At 37.1% G+C, this 14,313-nt stretch overlaps 1 protein-coding gene across 4 annotated transcripts in view; it reads right to left on the reverse strand.

The window, feature by feature from the left end:
* LOC129725966 (uncharacterized) overlaps positions 1 to 14,313 on the reverse strand; it is a 266,385-nt gene that overhangs the window by 167,870 nt on the left and 84,202 nt on the right. For all 4 annotated transcript variants that reach the window (XM_055682454.1, XM_055682456.1, XM_055682455.1 and 1 more), the window contains exon 3: positions 1,075 to 1,216. In XM_055682454.1, the coding sequence (XP_055538429.1) occupies positions 1,075 to 1,216 (142 nt within the window). The remainder of the gene's footprint in view (positions 1 to 1,074; positions 1,217 to 14,313) is intronic.

Below are 14,313 nucleotides of genomic sequence, written 5' to 3' on the forward strand. Positions count from 1 at the left end.
TATTTCAGTTCTTATTTTTTAAATGCGGGTATTGAATAGAAGAACCTCTTAGCGGAGAAAAAATGAAATTGCAGCCGCAACTTTTTTTTTCTATAAACAGAATTGCTTAAGGGGGCGGTCTTACCCCGCTCACCCCTATATATAAGAGTATATCAGTATAACGATCACAGCTTGCGTGTGTATGTGTGTTTAATATTGTGTATTATTTAGAGTTACTATATAGGTTTTTGCATCCACATTTCATTCGTTTATCGAACTGTTTTTTAATCGCTAATGAGAAATCGATTGTTATATCGGCTATGGTCAGAGTATGGCAAAGTTATCATGGAATACTACTGTACTGATGGGTCAATTATTGTTTATGAACTGTAGCTAAACGTAGTAGCGTCTCAATAATGACACAACATACAACGTGGACAGAGCGAGAGCTCCCACTAAATGTTTGAATGAAAATTTAATTATAATGAGTCATGGTTTTGTTTGGGTCGAATATGGAGCGTAACGGCTTAGCTATCCCGGAGTTCTGAAATCTCATTTGTACACAGAAATAATCTGTTTTCAGGATATATTAAAAAATGTGTTGAAATCAAATTAAATTTGTTCTAAATCTTTTACTTTGTTCTCGTAGCATTTTGTTGTAATTGTAGATCATATGTAGAAAACGAAACCTTTTATTTCTATTATGAAATATTACAAAAAAATAGCATAGAAATCCGGTTATCAACATTGCAACAAGCCATATATTATCTATTTAGAACATTCTTGAACGTTATTCTCCTACGTTGTGTTTTGTAATGGTACAATTCAGTTGCAATTGCAAGATTGAAAAATAGCAAGAAAAATCAAAGCTTTCCAGCATTGTGATGTTTTATAAATTAACATAAAAACTAGCATGCTCAGTAAAACTGTCAGCATTAACAATACATGCCCAATGCACACTCATACACCAAAAAACAGTTGCAAAAGACGTAACATGGTGTAACATGACAGCATAACGGAGCGCAAACAGGCGGGATGGAAAGCGTCACTGCCACTGTATGAACTGTCGTTTCTGCCCGGAAGCTCGAGGATTACCTGGCATCAGTCGGTTTATAAGTAACGTCGTATTTGTCAACTGGCATCGTGTGTGGATCCATCGAGGTCTGCCATGAAACGCGAACCGAGGTTGGCGTGAGGAACGTAATGGTAATGTTTTCCGGTGCACTAGGAATCGAACCTAAACGAGATAGAAAATAAGTAAAAATACCGAGATTAGACAAGCATGCAATTGGTGCACGTAATAGGTTTTGAATCATTTCAATTGCACAGAATTCTCTGAAAGTTATCAAATTTTTATTAAATCACGACTACAAAAATAAATTCTAACTCCAGATGGTAATAATCAGTGTTATAAACTACCAGTCTAAAACTTAAAGTTACTAATCTGAATTGTTTTGGTTATTGCTTTGATAAAATATCAGTCGATATTTAATTGAACCATGCCGAATGAGATTGTATACCTACAGAAGGGGGACTAGAAAGTGTTTTACCTGTCGCCGAAAGGATAAATAAAATGACTTTTTCTCATCCGTATTTTGCCCCCCAGTGACTTATCTTCAGTTTCGATCTAGGACCTGCGAAAAAAATATTCAACTTTCTCAGAAATCAAGATGCAGATGAGCAAAACAACTTTGGTACTGCAAACTTGGGTGAGTGTACTTTGAATTAATTTTTGAGCTCAACCGCGGTTAGAGACCGATACTACAGTAAGTTTTAGGCATAGACAATATTCAGGCTAGGAATAGAAGAGAGAGTATTTTACTCAACTGCGATCATTCAATCCAAATTTATTCTTATTCAGGTAACAGGTATTTTTTGGAGACAATCAAATTGAACCATTATTATCTCATCTGAACCACATCGTAATTCTATCTCATGTAATTCGGTTCGATGTGATATAAAAATTAAATTGAAAAGAATATTCGGTTTTTTCATGTTTACATTACAACTGGTATACAATGTTTTCTGAATCTATCGAATTGAAAGTCAGTTATTTAGTTCTTTTATTGAGGAACAAAAAGTGACTTTTAAAGGTTTTGAGATTCACATCAGATGTTTCAAATAATTATTTTATTGATTTTAATAACGCTTTTTTTTGTCCGGTTCAAAGAAACAATCGGTGGCAGCTCATCCTGTTGTTTATGACACTCAAAACTTTGCGTTTTATTTCTCTCTCCCAGGTTGTAAATAGCTCAGTTGATGTTTACAGCGAGGTCGGATATCCGGATAGTCCCAGCACTAATAAAAATAGTACCTAACTTGGAACGAGTTGTAGAGATTTTTGAGCCATAGGAAAAAAAAATAATTAGGAGAAAACACCCAAAGAAATGCATACGTTCGTTAGTATCAATTTCGATTAATACCATGAATTTCGATAACCATCTTAAAGTGTTCGTGAAACACTTTGTAAAAAAACAAAATTAGTTAAAATGTATTCGGCCTGTCGGAAAGGCTAAATTACGCCGAATTCTTCCGTTTTTTGTATTTCTGCTTAGTTCTCTATTGAAAGATTAAAAGAACGAAACAAATGTCGCAATAATATTTGTATGATTTTGCACTGTAATTGAGAAGATTCCGCTTAGAATCTATGCAGGATGATGTTTCAGTGATGTTAAACTTTACATTAAATGTAGGTATACACTTTAATGTTTTATGAATTACTTATTTCTATGGTTCACTTGGTTCGCTTCATCTTCTCGCTTCATATGAATCAGATTACAAGCAAATTCTCTGAACTTATCGAACATTCACGCCGCTATTACTCTACTAGTATCAAACCGGCTCTTCGCATCTACAACGCAAAAAAAACGGTGGGAATTCCGCTCAATGGGGTAACCTTAATCAACATTCTGTGTGGTGCAGAATTCTGTATTCGGAATTTCCCATAGTACGTTTGCTGTAAATGTACATTCTTATACTTCGCACAGATGCTGAGTAAACATCAATTTAATCTCGGAGAGGTATGCGGTTGCTGCTTTCGACAGCTCTTTGATTTGACTGAGCTACATTCCTCTTGCTGACAATGGTTGCCATTCATAGTTCCCTCTATTCAAGCTTTTTCACGTACATTAACGAATTGATGTCATGTGAGTTTTTTGCCAGGAGAGACCTAATCGGAGTAATTCCAGCATTCTTCAATTCACAACGCTCTTTTCTTTTGCATTTCAAATACTGCCAACTTTTTGTCACACTTTCTGGTGATCTGAAATTTGGTCTGTGTTATTTCCAGACATCTTGAAACCGAAAAATCCAGGTGTTGTACTAAAATGGAAACTTATTTTAAGAACTATTACGTTCGAACGGTCAATCAAACTTTTTTTTACAAATTTATGATGACACACCGATTAAACATTCGATTAGTAAGTTATAATTTACCTTTACGGTTGAGATTTTTTGAACAGCTGAAATTTATAGGCAACAACAACAGGCATTTACGGCAACAACACAACTATTTCAACAATATTTTGATTGGTTCGTACATTGGTTATCAACCAGTTGGTTGTTCAAATCATTAAACGATTTATTCAAAGATTGTATCAGCCCCGCGTGCGTGCTTACACCGAATAATGATATACACTTTATCTACTACCATTGTCGTCATCGGAGCAGTAAAATGCAAAATTTATAGTCCCTTTTCATATTCACTTTGGATAAAAACAAAACTTCATGCCGCTGTGCCGGGAAAGGTGACCTTTTAGCTAAGCTATGCGAAACACAGCGTTTAATTTTATGAGGTGAATTCATTACATTTAACTTTGGGGTTGTATCAAAACAAGTCCTCTGTCCGAGTTGTTCCATTGTAACTCGATTAATTGCCCAACCATTATCCATCCACATCTTAAAGCGGAAAATCCATTTTCTTCAGGGCTCGGTAACCTGTCGTCAATAATTTAATGACGACTTTCATCTGGCATACTCAGCAAACCACCCACTTCCGCAGCATTCTGTGGCATTTGTGGCACGCAACCTCCTGGCGCGTTTGTTTCCGTTGCTTACGATGTTGTATTCTTGTGGTGAAAATGCTCGGTCCATTGGCCGTCTTTTCACTTATTAGAGCTCCACTGGCATTTTGTTTTGGGAATTATTTACTTAATGTGCCAAGCAGTCAAATTATCTGCCATTAGCAAAATTTTACAATCGATCAATAGGTAAATAGCTATGATCGTTAATACATTTATAGCTGTTACCTGAAGATGTTAAGTTAACTCCTTAAGGGGTTATATACCTTTTTAGTTTCCAAAAAATCGGAATTTTTTTTCTTGCATGATCTTAAAGTACAACATCTTGGAAACATTTTTACAAACGATCGTTTTTTGATATACGAAGTTTAACTTTGTCTAAAAAAAAATTTATTGCAATTTTCAGCGCTCAAAACATGTTTTTTCGGGCAAAACGCTCCCATTTGCACTGAAAACAAAATACTTATAAAAACGATCGTTTAGATACCCGCCACACTTCTAAACTAACGAAATAATATGAGTTGTTTGATTTCAGTTGATCTGATGCGTCGCTAACGTAAACTGTGCTAAAAAAGCGTTTCGCGGAAGCATCCATTACTCCCCAAATAATTGTTTTTTCGCATGAGAAACGTGTTTTGTTGTTGTTGTTGTTGAATAACTGAACTTTCGGAAAATTACTACATTTATGCAATAAAAAAGGTGCTACACGCTTAAAACAAAATCCAAACTATGCACTATTTTTCGAGCAAATAGGTAATTAACCCTATATTTAATTTGTCCTTAGAAGAACAATTTGTTGTTCAATTTAATATCGGATATCATACTGATTGCATGTTTGCGCTTTCACTGACAGACATTTTCCTGATAACATAGTGGAAAGCTGTTTTCACATTGAAAACTCGACGGCTCGTATATTTTGAATGCCGGCATTCCAAAACTTTAGTGTGTTGTCAAAATGAGGCAACTTTTCATTGCAGGAAGTTCTGGCTAATGTATCTACTGCTGATGCTGTCCACTACCGTACAAAGGCAGCTTATCACTAGAAGAACCGGGAGATTTTCTGAGGCGAATCACCGACGCCCAGGGAGGCGACTCCACCCAGGACCCTAACTCACAACCCGTTAATTAACGGACCGGCGCCAACGGCTTTACTTCCTCATGCGATGGAAGGCGTGATCCCAGAGATTTTTCGCCTCAGAAAATCTCCCGGTGTCGGCTAGAATTGAATCTAGACCAGTTGGGTTGGTTGTGAGTGGATCACGTCACCCCACAACCATCGACACCTATGCCGGCGTTGGGTTTCGAACCCAGGCGTCGCTGGGCCCCCGCCTTAATGTAGTAGACTTGAAATTGACAATAGTGAAGATTAAGATTAAATCGAGGGTGAGTCCGCAAGTGGATCGGAGGATGACTGGGGTGAAGAAGGCGAAGATGAACTGTTTTCGAGTTGTCTCGAGGATTCAAAAAATTTGCTGGACAGGGATCTGGATAACCAACCCGAGGGGCGGCCTAGTCGAAACCGTCATGGCATAGATTGGTTGTCAGGGGCTTCCGCCACAAGCATGGGTCTGACTAAAGTGAAAGGTATTCTCCATTCGCTCGGATGAACACTGGTCCTGGTTCTGGCGATTTATGAGAGATGGGCCGTGTATCAAATAGACGTTAAGACAGCTTTCCTTGATGGCAATCTTCCCGAGAAAACTTATACCGAAGGAGTTCAGCGAGACGTATGGCCTAGAGTGCCGGTTCAGTAAGTCCCTTTACGGATTAAAACAAGTAGTAAGATCGTAGAGAGACTTGGTGAAACAGCCATCGTACGTTTGGGTTCCGTAAGAAGCCGGAACGACCTCCACTTTTACCACTGTGGATCAGGACTGAAGCAAGTCATCCTAATCATCTACGGTGATTTATCGCTAGTGCGTTGGAAGTGCTGGTCATTTTTCATCGAGATCAAAATGACAGACGGACTGGTATACCAGGTCAGAGATGCAGTACCGCTATTAGAGGGGTCTACGGATGCCGGCGATAGAAAAACGAAACAATCGTGCTGTTTCCCAAACATATCGCCCAGTCAATTATGATTATGGCAAGCAGGCTTGTCTTTTCTCCTCGAAGAAACACTACCGTGTATGAGATTATCATTCACTGCGCAAACAGTTACTCTCACACTGTTGAGCAAAGCAACGCACTTGCTTGTAGAGAGCAGCGAATCGTTTGTATCTGAGGAGCTCGCAAAAAACAACGCTGTAGAATCTGAAATATTTCTCCAGAGAGATAATGAACGGGTGTGATCTTTCTTATACGAAAGGATATGCTAAATAACTACACAGCAGAGCTCACTGCAGTGCTTCTACTGTGTGTCTCTTAAGTAAATTTCGGAGCGGATTCACTGCTGTCAAATTTCATATATGTGTGCGTTATCGCAGATCTACTCTGGTCCATGGCGTTTGTTGGTCTATGTCGTTTGTAACAATAAACAATAATAAGAAAAAAAGATCGAAAACAAAAACAAACAGACGCCATGTTGCCAAATATGTTGGTTACACGATGTTTGACAGATAGACCCCCCTGATGGTAAATATCAAAAGAGGAAAAAATTTAGGTAGGAAAGTGTATTGTGTTGATAGCTTTGCATCTCGAAACTGAAAAAATAAATCCAATCGCCCATCACGCATGTTTGCTCTTCGAATTCATGCGAATTGATCTCAGCGGTGTACTCCGCAGCGTTCTTCTGTGTATTCTCTCTGAAGTCTCACCACTTTTCTTTCGCTCAGCTGTGGTGTAAGTAGCAAGTGTGTTAGTTTCTCTGCGAGCAACAGAGACACAGCACAAAACTGAAAACTAAGTGTAGTGCGAAAAATCGCCACACGCAGCTCTCATACTGGACAAGAAGTAAACGGTGAATATTCACTCTGTTCTTCTCACATATTAAGGAAAATACCAAGCATGGTGGCCGGTATGATTATCGAAAATGGATCATTTCATACCAAGTGACCAGGTAAACGCAACGACCCTCTCCGATTCACTACAAAATAAATTAAATGACCTGTTTTGGGACGAAACTAAACAATCCAACATTTTGGGTCTGCGGGGCCCTCAATTTTTTTTATTTTTCAACAAAACATCTTTTTCCAAGTTTTGAAAGAAACATCATATAACAGAGACCGTAAGAGCTATAGACAATCACCATTTTCAATAGTTTTCCTGCTGGAGAATGTGAAAAGATCTGAGGAATGCATTCGGCAACACCTCCAACTGACGCTATCATTCTTACGAAGACACTGTCAGAATCAGAATCGGGTACATATTTCAATTTAACTCCAAAAGCTATACAAGACTCGTCACGTACTACAGGAAACAATTGTTGTATTTGTCAGTGCGTCTTGAACTGTCCTACAGATCAGACGTTTTTTCGGTTGCTTGTGGACTGGTCTTTGACTGCCTATAGCTTCAAAGTTTGTGTTTTGTCAGTGTGTCTTTTAAAGACTACCTGAAAGTTATTTCCCATCAGTCTTTCTCAAGACTACCTACTTTTGAATTTAACATTTGTTTTAACTTTTTTCGTATCACCTGAAATGGCTGGACGGGAAAAGAAACCTCGCATCGCTGCGGGGAGGAAAAGAGAGGCATCTCTTTCTGACACTTCGAGTGTGTGTAGTGACAATCCTTTTGATATTTTGCCTGAGCAAGAAGCTGGTGAAATGGAAGTTATTAATAATGAAACTATACAAAATATAAAATCTTTAAAAAAGGAGAAAGTTCCACCTATTGTGGTAACTATTTCTTCTGAATTTAATATATTCAAAAAGGAACTTTCAACGTTTGTTTCTGACGTTAAAGTTACCTATCAAATTGGCCGTAGAGGTGAATGCCGCTTATTAGCCGACTCAGTAAAGGGTCGTGATCGTCTTGTTCAGTATTTAACTGACAAGATGTACAAATTTTTTACATATGACACCAAGAACGCCAAGCCGTTCAAGGTTGTCTTGAAAGGTCTCACCAACGATCAAACCGTTGATGAGATCAAACTTACTTTAACAGAATTACTTGGCATAGCCCCTACCCAAGTAATTCTAATGAAACAAAAATCACGAGGCGAAAACAGTCAGAGAACTGGAATTTCCCTTGTTAATTATTTAATTCATTTTAACCGCAATGAGGTTAACAACTTAAAATTTTTTGAAAAAGCACATGCTTTGTATAATGTGCGTGTAAAGTGGGAAATTTATAGGAAGTATGGCGGAGGTGAAAAGCATATCACCCAATGCCGTACTTGCCAACGTTATGGCCATGGTTCCAAATTCTGTAACATGGACCAAAAATGTCTTAATTGTGGAGACTCTTCTCACAAAAAGGACACATGTCCTGTGAAAGAGAGTAAAAATTTTCGCTGTGCGAATTGTAACGGCAACCATATGTCAAATTTTTATCAATGCCCAGTCCGTTTAGCAATTGTTAAGGCAAGGCAAGGTAAACAAAATTCAATTTCTCAATTAAAACCAACTTCAAAACAAAATTCTCCAAGCGTACCAGTGACGCATAGTTTACCTACTCCTTTGCATACCCGTTTAACTTATGCACAGGCTACAGGTAGTTCGAACATTATACCGCCTAGTGTTGGTAGTTCGAAAATGACCGTTAATATGGGTAAGCAAAACACGCTAGAAAATAATTGTACACCTATCACGCCAGCTAATATTGCTACCGAAAATATTTTTTCTAATGTCAACTGCCTGGGGCCTATTACGGCAGGTAAACTTTCTTTTTTGCAACAGGCAATGTTCGATCTTGTGAACGCCATGTTGCAAAATCAAAAAATCAATGTTTGAAGCCATTGAAATAGGCACAAATTTTACTATTAAAATTGTTTCTAATTTAAAATTTAGCAATGATTTTAAATAAAACAATTAAAATATTAAATTGGAATGCTCGCTCATTGAAGGCCAATGAGAATGAGCTTTTTAATTTTTTAACAGTAAATAATGTGCATATTGCAATTATTACTGAAACATTTTTGAAACCTAACATAAAATTAAAATACGATCCCAATTACGTGGTTCATAGATATGATAGGATTCAGGGTTCCGGCGGTGGAGTTGCAATTGTTATTCATCGCCGAATCAAACATCGTGCTCTTCCCCATCTTGAGACGAAAGTTATTGAAACTTTGGGAATTGAAGTTCAAACTGAACTTGGGATTTTATTTATTGCCGCAGCATATTTACCATTTCAATGCACACGCGAGCTCAAAAATTATTTTAAAGGTGATTTACAAAAACTCACCGGAAATCGTTCGAAATTTTTCATAATCGGCGATTTTAACGCTAAACATCGTTCATGGAATAATTCTCAAAGTAATTCCAATGGCAAAATTTTATTCAATGATTGTTCTTCAGGATACTATTCTATTTTGTCTCCGAATAGTCCTACATGCTTTTCTTCTGTAAGAAACCCTTCAACAATTGATTTGGTGCTAACAGATCAAAGTCACGTATGTAGTGATTTGATCACACATGCTGACTTTGATTCTGACCATCTTCCAATAACTTTTTCTTTATCACATGAATCAGTTTTAAACCCTATGAGCTCTGTTTTTAATTATAACAAGGCTAATTGGGAAAGATACAAAACTCATATTGAGAGAAATTTCAATAATGAGCTTGATTTGCAAAACGAAGTGAGTATTGATTCCGCTTTGGAAGCATTAAAATGTGCAATTGTTGATGCCAGTAATTATTCTGTTCCAAAGGCTCAAGTGAAATTTGATTTATCAATAATTGACGAAAATCTTCAACTTCTAATTCGTTTGAAAAATGTCCGCAGACGTCAATATCAACGTTCTCGTGACCCTGTTTTTAAAACTATTTATAAAGATTTACAGAAAGAGATTAAGCATAGATTTACTCTTCTGAGAAATCAAAATTTTGAGACTAAAGTTGAAAAATTGAAACCATATTCAAAACCATTTTGGAAGCTGTCGAAGATTCTTAAGAAACCTTCAAAGCCTATTCCAGTTTTAAAAGATGGTGAACGTTTTCTTGTATCCAATGAACAAAAGGCTCAAAGGCTTGCTCAGCAGTTTGAGAGTGTTCATAACTCAAATTTGAATTTTGTGAGTCCAATTGAAAATGAAGTCACACGTCAATTTGATTTAATTTCTTCCCAGAATTTTTTACCTGCAGAAATAATTGAAACTAACTTGAATGAGATTAAATCAATTATTAAAAATTTCAAAAATATGAAAGCTCCTGGTGACGATGGAATCTTTAATATACTAATCAAACATCTCCCTGAGAGCACAATGGAATTTTTAGTGAAAATTTTCAATTGCTGCTTCAAAATTGCGTATTTTCCCAAATTATGGAAAAATGCAAAAATTACTCCCATTTTAAAACCGGATAAGAACCCAGCTGAAGTTTCAAGTTATCGACCAATCAGTTTGCTTTCTTCAATAAGTAAACTGTTTGAGAGAATTATTCTTAACAGAATGATGTCACACATCAACGAAAATTCAATTTTTGCAAATGAACAGTTTGGATTTCGCCATGGGCATTCCACAACTCATCAATTGCTCAGAGTTACTAATATGATACGAGCTAACAAATCTGAAGGTTATTCCACTGGAGCTGCTCTTTTAGACATAGAAAAAGCATTCGACAGTGTTTGGCATAAAGGTTTGATTGCGAAATTGCAAACTTTTAATTTTCCAATTTTCCTAATCAAAATTTTAAAAAATTATCTTACTGATCGAACTCTGCAGGTTGTCTATCAGAATTCAAAATCTGATAGATTTCCTGTCAGAGCAGGTGTACCTCAAGGTTCAGTCTTGGGTCCAGTCCTGTACAACATATTCACTTCAGATCTTCCTGATCTGCCTCCAGGATGCACAAAGTCATTGTTCTGCGATGACACAAGCATTTCCGTAAAAGGAAAAAGTCTTCGTGTCATATGCAGTCGATTGCAGAAAAGTTTAGATATTTTTTCTTCCTACTTGCAAAAGTGGAAAATCTCTCCCAATGCTTCTAAAACTCAAATGATAATTTTTCCGCATAAGCCTAGGGCTTCTTTCCTCAAGCCAAACAATAATCACGTTGTCAAGATGAATGGGGTTATTTTAAGTTGGTCCGACAAGGTTAAGTACTTGGGACTAATTTATGATAAAAAAACTTATTTTCAAAGAGCACATTGAGAGTATACAAGCCAAGTGCATCAAATATACGAGATGTTTATATCCTCTCATTAACAGGAATTCTAAACTTTGTTTAAAGAACAAACTTTTGATTTACAAACAAATTTTTAGACCAGCAATGCTTTATGCTGTACCGATCTGGTCAAGTTGCTGTTCAACAAGGAAGAAAACGCTCCAAAGGATTCAGAATAAAATTCTGAAAATGATTTTGAAGCGTCCTCCTTGGTTTGGTACACTCGAATTACATAGACTTACTGGTGTTGAACCATTAGAAGCTATGTCAAATAAAATTATTAACAATTTTCGACAAATATCGTTGCAATCCTCAATTGCTACGATAAGCTCTCTTTATAGCCAATAAGTTAGCAATTAAGTTAGTTGTAAGTTTACTTCCCCTTTCCTGACAAGTAGGTTTAAATCCCTACGAATGATAAGTCCTAATTGCGAAAGCAAACAAATCCTAACAATCAAACTTACAAATTTCTAACAGTGTTGAGAAGTCACCATTTGTGATTGGACACACATACTCATTATTTACTAATATTTATCATAAATACTTAAGCTACTAACAAATCCCCCCTTAAAAAAAAAAAAAAAAAAAATTGTTGTATTTGTCAAATGATTCAAGTTATGAACCACAAGTTGTACTTCAAACGTTGTTTTTTACATACCATCACAATTTGAAGCAGTGACTTTTCGAATGCGTTTCAATGAATCGTACACGCAAAAGTTCAAGTCTTTAGTCTTTTACAATAACTGTACTTCCCGATTCGCACAAATTATGCACTAAAATCGCACAATAAATGTGTGAAACGCATAACGCAACAGTTCGATATATCGACACTTTATTTCTTTCATCGAGTGTATTAGTGACTGCTACTCATGGAGCAGTGCAAGCAGCGAACAACAACTTGTGAACTCACTATATTTATATAGCTATAATACTCGATCGATTTATCTCAATGGATTTGGTCATTTAAAAGTACCATTGAATGATTTGCAAAAAATAATGAAACAAAATTATGTTCACAACATTTTGTAATCAATGCTAGCTTCACTGGAAGCCCTCCATTCTACAAAGCCACAAAAGCGTTGCTGATTTTTTATGGCAACACTTGTAAATTGTGATTAAAGGTGCTGCCACACGGAGCACGAAAATTATGGCATAGTAGTCTATAACATAGTCGTGATAGATTTCTATGTCATAGTTCTATGACATTTGGGAAACAATTTTTAAAAAGTCGGAGCTATAAAGTTATAGAAGCTATGTAATAGATAGCTATGAAGTAGGCACTACGAAGAAGAAACTTCCAACGTTCACACGAGTAAAACAAATTGTGTAGTTTAGCTCGCAGTAATAAAACAATCGCTCCCTTACACATTCGGTCTGGATTCGTCGAGTCCCACAGCACTGGATGCTGCTCCCACAATTCAATAAGCCGGATCTTCTGATTTCGATCCATAACAAACACTCACGGCCAAAACCAAAAAGTACAGTCAGAAAACCAGAACAACAACACAACGCGAGCGCGAACAGAATTGAACTGTCAAAAAATAAAGTGACTATAAACTATTCCGTCATGACGGAATAGATCAAAGCAAGCAACTATGACGCAGAAGATAATGCTAGAGTGTAAACACGGCAACAACTTTTTCCTACGTCATAGCTGTTAAAATTTAACTTACAAGTCATAGCTATGAGCTATAACGTTACAGTGTATGTGTTCCTATGAGCTAAGACTTAGTTTTCTAAATAATAGCCAACTATGTACAAGAAATAGCGTCCGTGTGGCAGCACCTTAATCATTATTTGTTATCCTGTGCACGCGCTTTTTTCTCAAGCGACGAGAAAAATTTCTCTCGCTCGTAGAATTTCCATGTACGTGCGACGAGACTAGAAACGTCACATACAATTGTCAGATTGCTCTTTCACTTCTCTTTCTGTTCGGATTGCGACGCGCAAGGCGATGTCTCGTCGCTTTACGAAATGAGCGAGACACCCGTGCTATACATACTTGATACCAGTGTTGTTAGTCTCACTCATACTGTCGGTGCGTGCTTGCTGCTACTCAGGGGAATGCATGAAGAAGAAAGAGTTTCTCGAAAGCGTGTGTGCACAAGACTTGAGAAGCGTAGGATATGTCTCGTTCTCAAGCAGAAAGGAGGAGAAAGATTTTGCTTCTCGCTCGCTTTGCAATGTTGCTTGATTGATAGCGAATTTCTTTATTCCACTGCGTCCGGGCAAATCTGCCGAGCAATAAAAAACGGCATCGCGAATAACAATGCCAGTAAGAAAGAGATGCCAGATAATTGTTTACGAACTTATCACGTGCGGTGGTGGGTTGAAGCTGACAAATGTTACAGTGCGCTTAGGGCAGCACGGCACGTCAAAACTGGGTCAAAATCGAGCGAATGAAGAAGGGTTTTGACAGCAGTTAGTGCGCTTCCAGGTCAAAACGAGGTGAGCTGATGGAATAAAGAAATTCGCTGTAAGTGCAGTAGTTTGGAGCTGCCAAATACATTAAAAAAAAAACGCTAGAGCATTAATTGCGTTATGCCTAACACGCAATGGTTCCAAATTACAGCAACAATTGCGGAAAAAACGTACAATTTCGTACTGGTTTAGCACCATCCAATTTTTGTGTGTATCACTTTTGTTAGTTTATCATTGTAACTCAACGAACTTGTTTCCTCAAAAGTTGAATACCTCTGCAATGGCGCATACTACATTTTGTAGATATGTGATTTTTATGTAAAACACATTGGTGACATCAAAGCTAAGAAATATAAAACCGAGAGGTTTGGGAAAAACTCAATTTTAGTTTTTTTTTCGCAAAAACATGAATCCTGGCAACACTATGCGCAAAACCTGATAATGCAATTCGGTTGGAAATTTAAAAACCTTTGAAAATAGTGTCTGACATTTTCTTTAGCTCTTATGGTCACTGAGATATGATTTTTTTTTCAAAACATAGAAAATAACGTTTTGTCAAAAAATGAAAAAAATGAGGGCTTCGCAAGTGGCGGGAAGTTGTCGGATTGACTCAAACCTAGGATTTCTTTAGTTTCGACCTGAAATAAGTCGTTTTATCTATATTTGGTGTGAGAGTCTTTGCATTTACCTTT

Source organism: Wyeomyia smithii, chromosome 2 (assembly GCF_029784165.1).
Source record: "Wyeomyia smithii strain HCP4-BCI-WySm-NY-G18 chromosome 2, ASM2978416v1, whole genome shotgun sequence".
Taxonomy (NCBI): Eukaryota; Metazoa; Arthropoda; class Insecta; order Diptera; family Culicidae; genus Wyeomyia; species Wyeomyia smithii.